The 20,498-nt window shown below is 36.1% G+C and overlaps 1 protein-coding gene across 1 annotated transcript; it reads right to left on the bottom strand.

Annotated features, from left to right (window-relative positions):
- Window positions 1–10,837: 10,837 nt before the first annotated feature.
- LOC139904239 (GDP-fucose transporter 1-like) lies at window positions 10,838–12,153 on the bottom strand. Its single transcript, XM_071886181.1, has one exon. The coding sequence runs from the start codon at window positions 11,997–11,999 to the stop codon at window positions 10,983–10,985; it is 1,017 nt and encodes a 338-aa protein (XP_071742282.1). The 5' UTR covers window positions 12,000–12,153; the 3' UTR covers window positions 10,838–10,982.
- Window positions 12,154–20,498: the final 8,345 nt, after the last annotated feature.

The following is a 20,498-nucleotide window of genomic DNA, read 5'->3' as shown; positions in this document are numbered from 1 at the left end:
AGCAGCACATGCATGCCCTCAAACGGATTATTCGGTACATTCAGGGAACTACTGAACTTGGTCTCCAGTTATATGCATCTTCTCCCGCAACATTGGTCGCTTACTCAGATGCTGATTGGGCAGGTTGCCCAACTACTAGACGATCTACCTCAGGCTACTGTGTTTTTCTCGGTAACAACCTTCTCTCCTGGTCATCAAAATGGCAGCTTACTCCATCGCGTTCCAGTGCCGAGGCAGAATATCGCGGAGTTGCAAATGCAGTTGCAGAGACATGTTGGATTCGTAATTTACTACGAGAACTTCACTGCCCTCTCACTTCGGCCACACTTGTCTATTGTGACAATGTCAGCTCTGTTTATCTATCATCTAATCCAGTTCAGCACCAGCGGACCAAGCACATTGAAATCGACATTCACTTTGTCAGGGATTTGGTTGCTCAGGGACACGTTCGGGTTCTTCATGTTCCATCCAGATATCAGTTTGCCGACATCTTCACCAAAGGTCTACCATTTGCTTTATTTGACGAGTTCAGATCCAGTTTGAGCGTTCGACGTGCTCCCACTCCAACTGTGGGGGGATGTTAGCCATTATATTTAGCCCGTATGTTTAGTGATTGGCCTTGGCCCTTCTTGTATTGACAGGGTTTCTCCCTATTTATATCTTTGTATTTTGTAGTGTGTGAGATCAATAAAACATATCATCACCGTTCTTTATCAAATACAACTTTGTTATAAAAACTATTTAGAGAGATGGTGCGTTTTATAAAGGAGTTATGGGACCCTAGTTACAAATAGTAACATGATGTGTTTGGGACAAACGGACACAAGGCCACAATATCACGTTCTTAACCCACACCCGTTATATACCTTCTTCTGTGACTGTGTGTTCTGAATGAGACTGCCTCTTCAAAAGGGACCATCTCAAAGGCCCTCCAACTTCTACTTATTAATATTTTAGCCCCTTCTTTTTGAATTTTTTTACTTTGAGCTACTACAAAAACAAAGGATCCGATGCTTGGAGATTGTAAGTGGCAGATTTTATTAGGCTCACATTTTATATGATTTTTGAGATCAAAGGGTTCACTAAATGCAGATTTGTTATCTTAGATCTATTTTTATCATAAGTCCTAAATTCATAATCTTTTCCATGATAAATTGAATGGAGTAATATTTTATTCGAGTTAAAGAATTTCGTGGATTATAATTTGATCTTATTAGGAAGACTGTACAAGAAGTCATATTGTTATGGGAAGCTAATACAAAATACACACATCGTATTGTCGAAATTGTCAAAATGACTACCGTGTTATATTAGATCAAACAAATGTGGCCTGATTTTTTTATTTTTTTTATAGAGAAATTGATGAAAATACACTTTTTTTAAGGCTTCAAACAAAATACATTTTTTTTAAAAAAATTGCCTTTTTACACCATTCGGTAGACGGGATTTCTGTCTACCACCTTTATCTGTCGTCTACCACCATTTTTACAAAGTAGTAGACAGTAACTGTTGGAGGTTTTATTAAATTCTTTCGTGTAGGGTAAAATAATCAATAGCCGGATAAATCACTGAATCGTGGTATCACTTTCCGAAAGTAATTATTCGACCCTTATAGCCTGGGTTACACGAATATCACTTTGGGATAAGACAGAGATTAAATTCTTGTTTTGGCATAAACAAGAATTCCTTTTGCAGAAGAATATTTTGGTGTTCGTAACTTGTGTGTTTTTCTCATGCATATTGGTTAATATATTTATATACACCCTTAATCATGAAAGAGTCTTTTATTAAAATCAATTGGCCGATTGATTAATAAAAGTATCTTCTATAATATTCAAAAGTGGTTACAGGAAGAATATTTCTATAAACAAATATTATCACTTCCATCATTAAAGTAAAAGTTGTTACTTTTACAATAAACAAATATTATATTTTACAACTATCAAAGCATGAGTGATCACTTTATAATAAACAAGTATTATTCCTCCAACCACTAAAGCAAAAGTGGGTGCAAGAATAATTCTTCCGTAATCACTCAAAATTGTGTTAAGTGTTTTCTTACTGCTGTCTCTTAAGAACCAGCACTGCAAAAGGACCAGCAGCGCAAAAATCAGCAAACAGGACCAGCAGCGCAAAAGTCAGCATACAGGACCAGCAGCGCAAAAGTCAGCATACAGGACCAGCAGCGCAGAGGAACCAGCAAACAGGACCAGCTGCGCAGAACAACCAGCACAGGGACCAGCTGCGCAGAACAACCAGCACAGGGACCAGCTGCGTAAAACAACCAGCACAGGGACCAGCTGCGCAGAACAACCAGCACAGGGACCAGCTGCGCAGAACAACCAGCACAGGGACCAGCAATGCAGAACAACCAGCACAAGGACCAGCAATGCAGAACAACCAGCACAAAACACTTAGCCAAATTTCAGCTTACTAAGAAAACTTAGTACTGAAAACACTTAGTCAAATTTCAGGTAGACCAAGTCATGATAGTAAATAATGGAAAACCACTTTTGGGTCCGGGTAATCTATCACTTAATGGGTGTACACTCCGTACCTCCAAACCCATTTACATGTGTAGATTAAAACCCAAAATTACAACTAAATTTCCAACAATCCTCCCCAATTTAGTGCAATTCGTTTCATGAGAATTAAACAAATTAAAACAAAACTCATGCATAAATGAAAATATCTTGAAGATTGAATTTTCACCTTAGTACATTACACATTCCAAATATTCGAGAATCGGGGTGTTCTAAGAATTGAACCCTTCAACCCATTTGAATAACTGAAAATAACATACACATAAGTTTTCAAATACTCTAAAGCTATCCTGACACTTTACAAGCCATGTGTCCATATCCATTCATGAATGTATCTAAAGTAAAAGTCCAAGCTTTGTTGAAGCGGCAAAACTTCACATTCACATAGGTAGTTCATTTCAGTCATGCACCTGCTATTGCACTTTTTCAAATAAACCATTAAGAAGCTAAACTTCATCCTCACCTTCAACAGGTCCGAGTACATACCTTACCTTGGGATGATACAAAATTTTGTACTCCAAATTTCTAAGTATAAACCTTCCACATTGAATTCAACTTCTAATTTTCATCAGAAGGGAATTGGGTATCTTATAATTAGAAATTTATGTGGACTTTAAACCCATCCCCACAGCAGACTTGTTCACCAAGTCTCTTGCCAATCCCTTCGTCAAGTGATCAGCTAAATTCTGTTGTGACCTCACGAACACTATAGAAATTACCCCATTCATGATGAGTTCACGAATCATGCTATGTCTGACACCTAAGTGTCTAGACTTTCCATTGTACATCTGGCTATAAGCCTTTGCCAATGTCGCAGCACTATCACAATGGATAGACATGGGTGCTATAGGTTTAGGCCATAATGGTATCTCATGGATCAAGTTTCTAAGCCATTCTGCTTCTTTACCAGCAGCAGCTAAAGCAACAAACTCAGATTCCATCGTTGAGTTGGTAATACATGTCTGCTTCTTAGAAGCCCATGAAATAGCACCTCCCCCAAGCAAGAACACCCAACCACTTGTTGAAGAATGATCTTCAATATTGGTTATCCAACTCGCATCAGAATATCCTTCTATTACCGAAGGAAACCCATTATAAGATAAACTATAGTCCATAGTTTTCTTCAAGTACTTCAGTACCCGCCTAATTGCTTGCCAGTGATGAGTACTAGGATTACTAGTATATCTACTCAGTTTTCCCACAGCAAAAGCAATATCCGGCCTTGTACAAGTCATGGCGTACATCAAACAGCCAATCACCTGAGAATACTCAAGTTGTGATACAGCTTCACCTTGATTAGGCATAAGCTTCTCACTTGGATCAACAGGGGTACTCACAGGATTACATTCAAAGCTATTGAACTTTTTTAACACCTTCTCAATATAATGAGATTGACAAATCGAAATTCCTTTGCTTTCACGTTTGATCCTAATGCCAAGGATAACGTCAGCCTCCCCCATATCTTTCATGGAGAATTTTGATGACAAAAATTCTTTTGTTAAATCAATCTGACTTTGGTCAGTCCCAAAGATTAACATGTCATCAACATATAGACAAATTATAACTCCTTTACCAGAATCATCAAATTTACTATATACACATTTATCTGCTTGGTTTAATTTAAAACCACTAGATAAAATCACTTCATCAAACTTTTGATGCCATTGCTTAGGTGCTTGTTTCAAACCATATAAGGATTTCACAAGTTTGCACACCTTGCCTTCATTTCCTGGCATGACAAAGCCCTGAGGTTGGTTCATATAAACCTCCTCATCTAATTCACCATTCAAGAATGCTGTCTTCACATCCATCTGGTGAATAACTAGATTGTGAATCGTAGCCAAAGCAATCAGCAGTCTAATGGTAGTGATACGTGCCACGGGAGCATAAGTATCAAAATAGTCAATTCCAGACTTTTGTCTAAAGCCTTGAATGACTAACCTTGCCTTGAATTTTTCAATAGTTCCATCCACCTTCATCTTCTTTTTGAAGATCCATTTGCAACCCAAAGGTTTGCAACCAGGAGGTAGATCAGCTAACACCCAAGTGTTATTGCCCATGATAGAATCCATCTCATCATTAATTGCCTCTTTCCAGAATGCAACATCCTGAGACCTCATTGCTTCATCATATGTTTTAGGATCATCATCAACATTGAAACAATACGAATATTGGGTAGACACATCATCCCTAGAACCTTCAACTAAGTATAGTTGAAAATCTGGTCCAAATGATTTAGGTTTCCTTTTTCTTTTGCTTTTCCGAAGCTCAAGTGACTGATCAACAGCCTTTTCAGAGACTTCATCATTACAATCCTTATTGATTCCATTGTTACTTGGAATCATATCCTTTGGTCTAGGTATAGATGAAAATCGATTTTCATCAAAGATTGCATCCCTTGAATCAATCACAGAATTGATTGAGACAAACTCATTCGGCTCTATTACATAGAACCTATATGCTTTGGAATGTTCAACATATCCAATAAATATGCTATCTATACCTCTTTCACCTAAACTTTTCTTCTTGGGATCAGGTAGTCTTACAACCGCCCTACAGCCCCATACCCGAAGATAATTCAAGTTAGGTTTCCTTTTATTCCAAAGTTCATAAGGTGTAATCTTGTTTCTTTTGTTAGGAACTCTATTAAGCAAATAACAAGCTGTTAACATAGCTTCCCCCCAAAATCCTTCACTTAAACCCGAATAGGATAACATGGAATTAACCATTTCCTTAAGGACCCTATTCTTCCTTTCAGATATACCATTTTGTTGTGGAGTATAAGGAGCTGTGGTCTCATGGATAATACCAACGGATTGGAAATACGATTGGTCAATGTATTCACCTCCCCTATCCGTTCTAAGTCTTTTAATCAAAGCCTTTTGTTGTAATTCTACTTCAGTTTTAAATATTTTAAATTTATCTAATGCTTCATCCTTAGTATGTAACAAATAAACATAGCAAAATCTAGAAGCATCATCAATAAAAGTCACAAAATATTTCTTGTTCCCTAAAGTAGGAGTAGCATGCAAATCACATAAATCACTATGTATTAATTCCAAAATTTCAGTATCACGATGTACATTTTGAAATGGTTTCTTAGTGATCTTTGTTAACATACACGTTTTACACTTTTCATTGTTCATGTCAAAGGCCGGTATTAATCCATCTTTAGACATATCTTGCATTCTTTTAAAGTGTACATGTCCTAGTCTAGCATGCCAAAGTGTAGAATTATTTATGCTAGAAGTAGATATAAAAGCAAAATTAACATTCAAGTGATTAATGTTAAGTCTAAACATTCTATTGCATAAATAACCAAAACCAACAAACATACCATGTTTTGACAAAACAAACTTATCAGATTCAATCACTTGTTTATAACCACAACAATTTAACACACTACTGGAAACCAAATTTTTTCTTATTTGTGGTACATGCAAAACATCAAACAAACAAATAGTTTTTCCAGAACTAAAACACAAATCCACACTTCCACGTCCATGAACAGAGGCTGTTGACTCATTTCCCATATGAAGAATTGATCCATCAGTCACGGACTCGTAAGTCTTGAACCAAAATCTATCCTTGCATACATGGGTGGTGGCTCCCGAGTCAACCCACCACGCGACATCATCATCCTGCACAAAATAAGCCTCAGATATATATGAAACATAATAATTCTCATTTGAATTATTAAATATATTCTGACCTTTCGAGTTGTGGTTGTTTAAACCATTTCCCGAACCGCTTGTGCTAGATCCTTTGGCATTATTATTACCAAAAATAACCTTGCAATCCTTTTTCATGTGTCCAGTTTTACCACACTTCCAACAAGTCAATTTAGACTTCTTGTTCGGATTAGCCTTGTTATAACCTTGATGTTTACGTTTGCCCTTTTTGTCATTATTACTAGTGAACTTTTTATGTTCAACCATATTGACAACAGACGTACCAGCAACTTCGTTGCTCTTTGGCTTGTCATTATCCTGCAACCTGAGGGATTCCTCAATACGCAGATGACTACCCAACTCAACAAGAGTTAACTCCTCCTTCTTATGTTTCAAAGAATGTTTAAATTCTTTCCAAGATGGAGGTAGTTTATCAATTATGCTTGAGACTTGAATAGACTCATCCATGTTCATCTTATGTTGTGTGAATTGACCAAGTATACGAATGAGCTCATTGTATTGTTCCAAGACCGGTCTAGAATCGACCATCTTGTAATTATTAAAATTACTCACAAGGAACTTTTTACTAGAAGCATCCTCAGACATATACTTGGTTTCTAAACAGTCCCATAGTTCTTTAGAAGATTCAACATTTAGGTAAATATCAAAAAGGGAATCAGCCATACCATTGAGGATTAAACCTCTAGCGATGTAGTCATCGTTCTCCCACTTGCACCTTTTCCGAATTTGTTCAATAGTGGCATCATCACCATGATCTTCAGGAATTGGTGTGCTGAGTACGTACACCACACTCATGCTGCTCAGAAAGAAGTGCATCTTCTTTTGCCATCTCCTAAAATCAATTCCCTCAAACTTATCAAGTTTGGAGAAATTCGCCGTCATGTGTTTCATCGTAGCCGCCATCGATTATAACAGATAATTACTTTCGATTGTTGGAGGTTTTATTAAATTCTTTCGTGTAGGGTAAAATAATCAATAGCCGGATAAATCACTGAATCGTGGTATCACTTTCCGAAAGTAATTATTCGACCCTTATAGCCTGGGTTACACGAATATCACTTTGGGATAAGACAGAGATTAAATTCTTGTTTTGGCATAAACAAGAATTCCTTTTGCAGAAGAATATTTTGGTGTTCGTAACTTGTGTGTTTTTCTCATGCATATTGGTTAATATATTTATATACACCCTTAATCATGAAAGAGTCTTTTATTAAAATCAATTGGCCGATTGATTAATAAAAGTATCTTCTATAATATTCAAAAGTGGTTACAGGAAGAATATTTCTATAAACAAATATTATCACTTCCATCATTAAAGTAAAAGTTGTTACTTTTACAATAAACAAATATTATATTTTACAACTATCAAAGCATGAGTGATCACTTTATAATAAACAAGTATTATTCCTCCAACCACTAAAGCAAAAGTGGGTGCAAGAATAATTCTTCCGTAATCACTCAAAATTGTGTTAAGTGTTTTCTTACTGCTGTCTCTTAAGAACCAGCACTGCAAAAGGACCAGCAGCGCAAAAATCAGCAAACAGGACCAGCAGCGCAAAAGTCAGCATACAGGACCAGCAGCGCAAAAGTCAGCATACAGGACCAGCAGCGCAGAGGAACCAGCAAACAGGACCAGCTGCGCAGAACAACCAGCACAGGGACCAGCTGCGCAGAACAACCAGCACAGGGACCAGCTGCGTAAAACAACCAGCACAGGGACCAGCTGCGCAGAACAACCAGCACAGGGACCAGCTGCGCAGAACAACCAGCACAGGGACCAGCAATGCAGAACAACCAGCACAAGGACCAGCAATGCAGAACAACCAGCACAAAACACTTAGCCAAATTTCAGCTTACTAAGAAAACTTAGTACTGAAAACACTTAGTCAAATTTCAGGTAGACCAAGTCATGATAGTAAATAATGGAAAACCACTTTTGGGTCCGGGTAATCTATCACTTAATGGGTGTACACTCCGTACCTCCAAACCCATTTACATGTGTAGATTAAAACCCAAAATTACACTAAATTTCCAACAGTAACAACAAGGTAGTAGACAGTGAGAACAAAGCAGTAGACAGCCAATTACAAGGTAGCTGACCGTCTACTGCCTTGTTGTTACTGTCTACTACCTTGTTGTAGGTGTCGACTGATATGTATTATTGGTGTCGACACCTACAACAAGGTAGTAGACAATAACAACAAGGCAGTAGACGGTCAGCTACCTTGTAATTGGCTGTCTACTGCTTTGTTCTCACTGTCTACTACCTTGTTGTTACTGTCTACTACCTTTGTAAAAATGGTAGTAGACGACAGATAAAGGTGGTAGACAGAAATTACGTCTACCGAATGGTGTAAAAAGACAATTTTTTTAAAAAAAAGTGTATTTTGTTTGAAGCCTTAAAAAAAGTGTATTTTGAACAATTTCCCTTTTTTATATCTTAAATACTAATCGGGCTGATTTTCGATTATCTGGGTCACAGGCTCAGAGTCCATATATTGGTAACACAAGATACCTAAAAGTTAACGTAGCCCATATTGATGGCCACATAACTAGCTAATTTCAAGTTTAAAAAGGTTACAAAAGGCAAACCATACTAACCTAGTACTCCAGTATTTAAATTCATGTTAAGGTGGCGTTTGGTTCAAGGATTTGAAATTCCAGGATTTGAAATTCCGGGATTGAAATCCTATCATGTGTCTAGTTCAGGGACTTGAAATCCCGGAATTTGTAAAACTTAAACGTAACATGTAAAGAGTAAAACGTAAAACTCAAAGTAAAGCGTATGACGTAAATTGTAAACATAAAACGTAAACGTAAACGCAAAATTTAAAACGTAAAACGTAAACATAAATCGTAAACGGATGGATAACGTAACATTAAAATGCAAAGCATAAAATGTGAATGTGAGTAAAATGTAAAGGTAAACATAGAACGTAAAATGTTAAATAAAACGATAAAGGTAAACATAAACCATAAACAGATAACGGAACATTAAAACGTAAACCATGAAACATAATCTAAAACGTAAACGTAAAACGTAAACATAAAACGTGAAACATACGTGAAGCAAAAAACTTAAAACAAAAACGAAAACCGTAAAACATAAACGTAACCGTAAAACGTAAATGAAAAACGTAACACGTAAACGTAAAACGTAAAACGTAAACGTGAGGAAATAAAACGTAAATCATAAACGTAAAACATACACGTAAACGTAAACCTAAAACGTTAATTGTAAAACGTAAACCTAAACGTAAATCGTAAACGTAAAAGTCAACAACATAAAGGATGGGAAACACATGATTTCTAAAGTCCTCCAATATACCAAGGATTCTGAAATCCCATACTCATGGGATTTTAAAATACCAATTCATTAAAAATACTTCAACCAAAAATATGAGATTCATCGGGTTTGAAATGCAAATTCCTCGAAATTCCTCAAAATCCAGCGACCAAACGCATCCTAAGTTTTTTTTACCGTCCTTTTGGCACGTTGTTATTTGTAAACAATGAAATCATTCTTTAACTGGTTTATTTTTTTTTTTTTTGACATCAGTTTGGGATCACCAAGAGGGGACTTAACCACCTACGCGTTCATCTCCCATAGTTGCATAACCGCCCCTAACTACTACCCTGGAGGAAACCCGGACCAATCCGAGGGCATGGCCGGTAAAACCCCCCTCCCAGCTGCCCCCCGCACTAAGCGAAAGGCGACCTGGGTGGATACTTCAGGTCAGGGATAACATTGAGTGCAATGTTGCAGCCCAACGGAGTCGAACTCCTGACTTCTCGCTAAGAGAGTCAGGCCACTATCAGCTTAGCTACAACTCAATGTTCTTTAACTGGTTTATTTATTTCTTACAATTTTTAGGTAGATATAAATATAAATAAATATATAAACAATGCTTGATCCACGCTTCCTCCTAATTCTACTCTACTAAATATCCATCTCTGAAGAATCCTTTGCTTAGTCTATAGTTTCCTTGTTACTAAGTGGATCTTAACAGATATACTAGTACAAGGCCGGACCGTCGTTTTAATACCCACCCATTTTGTCACTTCATCAAATTTAAGGTATTTTTAATTATACTATGACAGCAAAATGCAGATAGCACAGTTTCGTAAATTTAGTTCAATATCATAATGACTTCACACCAAAATGTGCTAATTGCTTACGTTTAACTTTTTTTTAATGACAACAAACTTTCTTTGACAATATAATTATACCTCATCATGTGGTTATAAGATGTCAAAAACTGCAACAAAGTACTAACAAACCTGACCTTGTAGAATCAAACCTAATGTAGCGAGTATCGAGCTATTTTATAATCCGTAACATTTACTAGGTTTAACTCCACGGCTATTTCATGTCTTATTTACCTATAGTAACTTTGTTAGAAATTTACAAGCAGTAACTTTGTTAGAAATTTCTATAAGCAACCAAAACCACCAAGTGGCACCAACATGCTAAAATGATACTCCACAATAACTTTGTTCTAAACAATCTAATCTAATGAAGAGTACATAAGAATAAATGCAATGAGAATAAACTGTATGATTGACATTTGATCTCTTTTACAGTATGACTAATGTATTCATTGTGTAAAGAACAACCTATATGATATAATATTTCGATAATGAAAATTGAAAAACAGATAATACACTTTAAAGTAAATAAAACTAAGTTTTAGTTGTCCGAACCTCTTTAAAGGATGCCAAAAAATGCTTATACACCGGTTTGGCCCTATGTGCCCTTTTCTTGATCTTCTTCCGAGTAATCATCAACATCAACTTTATCATCCACCAACGTAGATGCTGCAGGATCCCGCTGTGCAGAGGGAACAGTAACTCCAGTAACAGATTGCTGATACAATATCCCTCCACCAATCGTTATGAGCAAACATAACAGCCCAAACGGGCTAGCATGTTTATCCCAAATCAAAACATTAATAGCAACCGTAAGAAACTTATTCACAACACCAGTCACAGTAAATGCTGTTGCAGATATAGCTTTGCGACAAGCAAATCCAAAAAAACTAATCGCTAGTCCAAAAACACACGACAATGAGACTGCAGTAAACGCAACAATTTCAAACAAATTACCGCGGTTTGACCCAACGACAGCAAACACATCCGAATACTCACCCGTTATAACCCAAAACAACGGTGCCATCATTAGCGACAACAAATTATTATAATAAACAAATCCCCAAGTATTCAACCCGAGATTCGTAACCATATGTTTAATATAAACCATTTCGGTTGTGATCGTGATCAAATATGCAAACGCCCACGAATACGCAGTTAGATTAAACCCCGAATCGGTCGCAACGTACCCAACTGCACCACCCATTATAACTAAAAGCGAAACAAACGTAAGCTTTGATGGAATCGGTTGTTTTCGAAACATAGTATCAGCAATGGCAACTAGAATTGGAGTCAGTGATCTAAACACAATAAATGTATCAACATTTGCATGACGTAACAGATTGGTGTTTGTAAATATTGCGAGATAAAAAACAATTGCAGCTGGTAAAAACTTCTTTGCAGTTCCCCAAGTAAATGGATCGTGATTTAGAAACCCTAATTTACCTAATAACCAAACACCTAAAGCTGAAACTAAGTACTGTAAAGCAGTTAATAAACCTGGATAATTGAATTTAGTGATTGCGAATTTGTTGATTACTGCTAGTAAACTTGAACATAAAGCGTAGCCGATTACTAAACTGCTTGTGGCATAATGTTGTTTTGGTACAATCATTGTAGATGAACTTTGGGGGAGATTGAAATTCGGGGTGAAATTAGGGTTTAGTGAGATGCGAATTTGACGATTGGATCTGGAGTAGATTCAGTGAGAGGTTGAATTTAAATGTGTGAATGGGAGTTGGGGGTGATTTTTAAGGACTTTCGACATTTGAATTTGAATGAAAATGAAAATGAAAATTAAAATTAAAATTAAATTAAAATATGAAATTAAAGCCGAGTTTTATGAATATATAATTCGTAAATTAATAAATTAAAATGCTACCAGTAGTAGTAGTACTATGATTATACTACGAGTATATTACGGAGTATCATTACTCTATTACAGTATTTACTGCTCTACTACCGTGTAATTCACTTAATTTGACTAGTCTAATCGTAAATTGGAGTTAAAGTTGTAGTAGCGTGAAATTTGGGGGTTGGGACTGGTTAAGTACTTTGGATTTTAAAGTTGTAATAGCGTGAAATTTGAAATAAGAGTTTAAGTTTGGTTAAGTACACTTATTTTTTTTTTTTTTTTTTTGAAAAGCAAGTCATGCATTAAAAGAGAAACAATACAAGAATATCCCAACATCATCGGAATCAAGAACACGAACAAGAACACAAAGAAACAAAACAAAACAACGAAAACAAACAAAACAAACACGGGAAGAAGGATGCAGAGATTGAATCCTTAGCCAACAAAATATTATGTCAAATAAGATTTCGGATTGGTAAGCCAAACGATCCAATCGAGATTGACGCCTTTTATCCTTCTCGAAATCCAATCAAACGAGCACACTTGAATCTCACTTAAAGCGACCGGAGCATTCCAATTTTTACCTTGAAAGACTTTGTTATTGCGATTCTTCCAAATTAGATAAGATGTGACCCAAGTGACCGCTTGCCAAATCTTGTTATCATCTTTTAGAAGCTCGTGAATACTAAGATTAGAGAAGATTCCACGATTCCACCAATTGTAAACTTGAATCCAAACATCTAGCGCATGATTGCAAAAAATTAAAACATGGTCAACCGATTCAAGATCATCATCACATAAAGGGCAACGAACACTATGCAAATCGATCCCTCTTTTGTCAAGTTCCAATCTCACCGGCAACCTCTTTTTTAGAGCACGCCACACGAACAATTCAATTTTTTTTAGGAATTAAAAGGTTCCTAATTGTTTCCTCTCTATGAATCCCCGAATCAAGAATTTTTTTCATCCACAATTGAAGAAAGTTTTTTAACCGTGAACCGCCCATTCGAAGATAAATACCATCTCCAAGTATCATTATTGTTAGATTTGAGGGAGCATGAACGAAGTAACCCAAATAATTGCTGAAGCTCATCAAGGGTTCGACCCGTAGTTGGTCTAACCCAATTCCAAGCCAAAGATAGACCTGCAACCAAATTTGAGTTATTATCCACAAGATTAACAGCTTCCTGATTTTGAGCAACATCAGTAACTTGATCCAGATTTGCAGCAGCAACATTAGTAGGATTCTGATCAGCAGTAACAGCATCAAATCGAATGAATGAAGAAGCCACTGTAACAGGAGCATTAGAGACCGCATCAACCACATTAGGGACCGCATCAGGAACATTAGGAACTGCATCAGCAACAACAGAGACGTTTACAGCAACAGATTCTGGGACCTGTGACGATCGCTCCAAATCCATATGGACGAACACGTCATTCATCGATTTCATTGCGAGGTATTTGACCTCTATATGATACGTTTTGTAAACATTGCATTCTTTTGAAAAGGCACACCATAAATGAATATTTAAATTAAAGGTTTTTGACATATGATGATTTCTACATATAGACAATCACCGTAAATAATAGTTTACAATAGTAATTCCGTTGACAATGCAGTCAAAATAAGATACATGGTGATGATTTGGTGAATGCAACGTTTCCTTGATAAATATGCCATGTAAGACTCCATGCACATAGCTTGTCTAACATATAAGCAAACAGCGGAAGACTTCTAGGGAACCTGAGAATAAACATGTTAACAAATGTCAACACAAAGGTTGGTGAGTTCATAGTTTTAGTGTTTCGCATAATCTGTATATAAAGGTGGATCACAAGATTTCAGTTGTTTCATCCGAAACGTTTATCAAAATATTCTACGAAATTGAGCACCCTGGTAACTAAACTTAACGTATATATAATTTATACCCTTTGTATAATCATCTTAATAATACACGCAAACCAACGTGTACGCTTCTCAAATAGCATACGTCCGTTAAAAGGCTAGTGCTCTAGCTCAGACGGGGATATCAAGCCCTATGGATCCATATACTACTACTCGCGCCCACCAGTTCTTATAACTGGCAGTTAACAGTTACCAAAGCTAAGGGATTTTCGGTTCAAACTCAGTGTAGAATTTAGTATGTACTTGTATTCATTGCTTTTAAAATAAAGTGCATGTATTCTCAGCCCAAAAATATATATTGCAAAAGCAATTAAAAAGGGATCAATGAAACTCACGAAAAATCAGTTTTAGTATTTGTATTCATTTCATAAAAACAGTTATAAAAGTAGCGCATGTATTCTCAGCCCAAAAATATATATTGCAAAAGCATTTAAAAAGGGAGCAAATGAAACTCACACATATAAATATTGTAAATCAGTTAATAAAGCATTTGCATGTATTCTCAGGCCAAAAATGTAGAGAGTAAAAGGGATCATATGAAACTCACCTTAGCCGCATATAAAGTCGTTCACCAAAATGTGACCGAAACTCGGATTACCAAATAACTGTAGATCTAAACCTAGAGAACATATGTTGATCAATAATTGTTTATCAAGCTAGGTCGGGTCATAGTGTATCACAATCCTAATGCTCGAGATCAACATACAATAGTTATCAAAAGTCATTTCAAAAAGTCAATTTTGACAATTGTTCAACAAAACGATACGTGCCTTATATAAGGATTCATTTACTTGGCTAGTAGTATTTTATCAATCTCATAAACAGGTTGTTTAAATATTAATTGCAGATTCAAAAGCAATTCCAATTAACGTCAATTATAATTCAGTTGACCATATCTTTTGATTCGTTCATCGAAATTGCGCGATTTCTAAATGAAAAGTTATTGATTTTTCGCCAGCTTTCCGAAAACATGTATATCATATACCTTTTACCAGTAATATATGTATTTAATTCGTGATTCATTATAAACTATTTAACGACGAAATTTATCATACAAGCATGTATAAATATATACTCGAGCACTAGACATGTATACACTATTAATATATAAAAGATAAGATATGAATGCTCACGTATCAATATTGAGATTCAATATTGCAGGAAAGTACGTAGACGCAACAGAGATGATAAATACTAGGTTTGACTTGCGAACAATACCCATGAACATTACCCATAACCTCCATAGATATAACCCATAATTTCCTTAGTTCTATCCCGTTTGAAGCTTGTTTTGAAAGTGACACGCTCATGACCTCGTCGTAATATTTTATGTATAATATTACTAAAAATATTAAGATTAATAATAATAATAATCTTAATAATAATAATAATAATAATAATATAATAATAATAATAATAATAATAATAATAATAATAATAATAATAATAAATAAATACTTACATAGTAATAGGTGTAAAAAAACATGCGCAAGAAACCTGGTATTTATAGCCATAATTCCTGATTCTGATGCCCATGCGATCGCATGGGTTTTATGCCTATTTGCCATGCGATCGCATGGCCGTCAGATCCAGCTCACATATTTTTTGTAATTTTGTTTGTCGACATAATTTAATATAATATATATAATATATTTAATTTAAATAATTAATTATATATTATATTAAATTCACATGCATAGTTGACTTGTAATTTTTGTTCCGATAAATCGTACGTCATCACTCGACTTATGTCCCGGTTCCGGTTTTTCGAGTGTCCCTTCGTACGTTGAGAAAACTTGTACATTACGTTTCGCGACTCGTACCTTTGTCAAAATATAGTCTTAAATTATTCCTAAACTATACCACTCAAAATATATCTTAAACTTTCGAGTATTTTGGTCATTTACTTCTATAAATCATCGTCTCGTTATTTGTTATTATATATATAATAACAGATTGTTTTATGACCAAGTTAATATTATATTTAAATATATATATATATTCAATATTTAATAAACAAGTTTTTAAAATACATAACACAGGTTATTCATATATCTAATTCCAATAGTTAATATTCCTTATTATTGTATGTGTCCAAGTTACGTTATTTAAACAAACACTTTATCATTTGTTCTGAATACCGTTAAAAATGAATGATTTCTCAAATCAACGTGGATCTCTCAATAGAGACCCGTAATGATATCATAATCCTTAAGAGACTCAGTAAATGTCTTTTACTTGAATCGTTTGGCATAATCTTTTAACTCCGTAGTTAAATATATCAATCAGGTAATCAATCAAATAAGATTAATGCACAGTATCATATACCCAACACTTAGTTACGTTTTCAAGTTATAGTATATGTATCTATTTACATATAATTATTCGTGCATCATCTTGAATAAATGAAAGGTAATTGAATAGTTCAAGAATTTTGAGATTCAGTTTAACAGACTTTGCTTATCGTATCGAAATCATATAAGATTAAGTTTAAATTTGGTCGAAAATTTTCGGGTCATCACAGTACCTACCCGTTAAAGAAATTTCGTCCCGAAATTTGAGTGAGGTCGTCATGGCTAACAATAAAAATGTTTTCATGACGTATATGAGTTGATAATTAGAGTTTTATCACCGTTGAATAATATGGATAACACAATCCAATTACTCGAAGCGTATGAGGGAAGTTATCGTAATAAAGTGAAATAGAGAATAGAGATGCGTCTTATCTCTTGACGCAGTAACGATTGATTTCCGAAATTTAAGGAATAGAAAGTCTTCATAATCTAAATAAGATTTGATTCTTTGGAATTTAAGGAAATTAAGATCTTCTTTAATTAAATGAGGTCACCTGCCTCGATTGCTCTGTCTGTTATTTTGCTTATAAATTAACCCCCTTTCGTCTCATTATTTTCACCACTCCTACATCTTCTTCCTCATTTCATACTTCCAAAAGATTGTGAAATGCTTCATCCAGTTCTTATTCTTGATATACTCCTAACTTTCATATCTGTCATTCTTCTTTTTCATCTACCACCAGAGGAAGTTACTTTCTTCTACCATTACCTTGGGGTTATAGTGTTTTTCATTCTCCCGTGTCTTTATATTGCTATACGCATTGATATACACAGTTTGTAAATTTTGAGGTTGTTATTGGGCTTTATATTCTCTGTAAGACCCAAATATTTATTGTAGATAATGTATTTATGGTGTACTATGCATGTATGAAGTGTACGAAGCATGTACGTGTTGCTTGCTCGAACGTTGGAGGAAACTGGACATTGTCTGAAGTGACGAGGAGTGTACGTATCTTTTCAACCCCAAATAAAGTTGGTGTTAATGTTTCAAAGCCTTACCATTGGAAAGAAAATCTTATTACGTTTCCAACGATATTTGATTCATCGAAAACGGAGCTACGGTCAAAAAGTTATGGCCAAAACAAGTTTCTGAAATCTGACCTGCAGAGTGGAGCGGCGCTCCACAATGTGGCGCGGCGCGCCGAATGGGTCAGAAGCAATTTTCAGCCTTTTTAAAGGCTTTAAATGAAGGGTACTTTGGTCTTTTCACTTGGGGGCGGTTTAGGGTCATCAAAACTGATCCTTTGATCAGTTTGGATCAAATTCTCACCAACCAAAAACACTCTCAACCATTTTTAGAGAGAGAGTAAGGGTTTAGAGAGAGAGGGCTTGATTTGGGGAAGAAGGAGTGGATTTCTCGCAAAAGCTCGGGTTTTAAAGTTGTTCCACTCGTCAACGGCATCATTTTGGCGGTATTGGTAAGTTCTAACTCCGAATTTCATTGTTGATTTTGCTATTCAAAGTTAGGGTTTGAACTTGATTTGTTGATAAACCCATTTAGACTCATGAAGTGACTTTAGTGATGCTAGTAATCGGGTTTATTGTTATTGTTGGTGGATTTCGGTTTGGTGAACAAATTGGTTATGTTTAGAACTTGAAATTGGGTTTAATCACTAGGTTTAGTGATTGTGGAAGTATTGAAACCTATTTAGGGTTATTTGGTTGACTAACTTTGACTTTGGGTCAAATTAGGGTTTGGTGGTGATTATGACCCAATTGGCGATTTAACAAAGTTTATAAACTTAAAATGGATTAAGTTGAAGTGTTAAACCGAGTTAAATATGTTTTGGTGTCAAAACTTGCTAATAGCGTGATATTGACTTCTTATGGGTCAAACTAGGGTTTAAGTGTCATTTTGGGCAAGATAGGTGTTTAACACCTATGATCAGGTTTAATTGGCGTATTAAGACCATTCTCACTTGTGTTAGTAATTATTGGTTAATTTTGGGCGCGTTTTGTACTTGGAAGTGCATTTGGGTCAAATTTGCACTAAGTGTCAATTTGGGTTGATTTGTGAATCCATTCTAAGTGTATTGTTGTAATTATGATAATGGAATAGGTATTTTCCATTGGCGAGTTGCAGATTATTTGGAAGCTTTCATCAAGACTTCAAGGTGAGTGTTAATATCCTATATGCATATGTATGTGTAGGATGGGTGCGGGTCGGGTGAAGTGATTCTCGGCTTTAGAGCTCACTTCACATATAGGTGGATTTGATGGACTTGTGCATAGGTCCAATTGGCACGGTTGTGCGTTTTGGTTGACTACCTTTGGCAAAGTACACATTTTGGGTGTACGTTATCACACGTGGTTGTGAGTGGAATAATTATGCGTATGTGTATATAATGTATTTATTTGTGTCGTATGAATGTGGCATTGTCGCGTTGCTTAAGACACCACATTGTAAAGAAGTGGATGTCGCGTTGTTTAAGACACCACATGGTAAAGAAGTGGATGTCGCGTTGTTTAAGACACCACAATGTATTGGAGTGGATGTCGCGTTGTTTAAGACGCCACATTGGAAAGGGTGAGTGAGTCGCGTTGTTTAAGACATCACCCGGGGGATTAGTGACTACGCGTTGATTAAGTAGCACTAACGGATGTTATGAACTCCAACGGTCTTGTATGTACCGTTTCCCTTGTTCGAATTGGTTAACCATGGTTGTATGAGTTATGTATTGGCATATTTAATTATGAACTATATGCTTTTGGTATTGCTAGCTATTGTGGACTTGCGGTTATTGGTATATGCACGATATGTTGCATGATTGTCGAATTGCTAATTCGTGATTAATGTTGTGTTGTCGTGATGTAGTTAACCCTCCGGGGGTAGTTATTGGCGTTGTTCACATTGGCGTTGGTGAACTTACCTTATTGATGGTATTATTAGCTTGTTGCTTAGTGATCGTATGGTACACTTAGATTAGCTTGCCTTTAGGCTTGGACGCTCCGGTATGCGGTATTTGTTTATTTATGTGGCGTGTCCATTTTATGCATATATATGTATGTAGTATATTATCATTCACTAAGCGTTAGCTTACCCTCTCGTTGTTGACTCTTTTTATAGATCGCATGTGGATTGGTGGCTCGGGTAAGCGCGAGGACTAGAAGACGTGCATAGTTGCTTTAGTAACTTACTTTTGGATCATTTAGGATTGGGTAGCGTATTCCCAATCGCCATGCTCGGCTTTGTTGTATTAAAAGTCTTTTGGTCAAATATTGTATTTTGGTACTTAAGGTGGTAAAATGGGTCGTTGTGGGACCCGCTTCGTAAACTCAATTTTATTAATTAAACGTGCTAGTTTTATATATATGAATTTATGGTTAAAAGCGTTTTGGCTAAAAATGTCGGGAACTAGTCAAACATTTTCGTTAAATTGACTTCCGGGGACAGCGGGCTGTCCAGGTGGTTTGGCGCGCCGCGCACCCACCTGGCGCGCCGCGCAAATGAACTGCACCAGAAAATTTTTTTTATGTTGTGAAATTTAACGGGAATTGTCGTGGTTTGGTTTGGGTTGTTACAAGTGGTATCAGAGCATGGTCTAAGGGATTTAGGTGACTTGAGATAGGTGCCTAGACTTAGACTTTTGTGTGTGCTTAAATTGTTGCGGGACTTGTAGGATTTCGAGTCGGAATGGGTTTAGTTAGTGCCTTGTTTATAGGTCGACTAACGTATATATTAGTAATGCGGATATTATTAATATGCTTTTGTGTTGTGGTAATAATTCTCGCGTGTGTTTGTATCGCGTAGAATTTTGGTTGTGTTTGTTCTTATCATCGAGCGAGGCGGTCGTTGTACTAACGAGTCGATGCGGCGTGTGTGCGTAATAAGAACTTGCAAACCTTATTACGGGTGCAAATCGTGTCTAACAAGTGATGTACGACGAGTGTTTAGCAAGATGGGACGGTGTTGTGCGTGTGGTTTTATACGTTCGTGGACTAATCGTTTTGCATTCTTTTGAATGACGACGCGAAACGAGACCGAGGCGAATGACG

The sequence above is a fragment of the Rutidosis leptorrhynchoides genome, chromosome 4 (genome assembly GCF_046630445.1).
Source record: "Rutidosis leptorrhynchoides isolate AG116_Rl617_1_P2 chromosome 4, CSIRO_AGI_Rlap_v1, whole genome shotgun sequence".
NCBI lineage: Eukaryota > Viridiplantae > Streptophyta > Magnoliopsida > Asterales > Asteraceae > Rutidosis > Rutidosis leptorrhynchoides.
The sequence above is the reverse complement of the archived record's forward strand: the minus strand, read 5'-3'. Positions and strand labels throughout refer to the sequence as shown.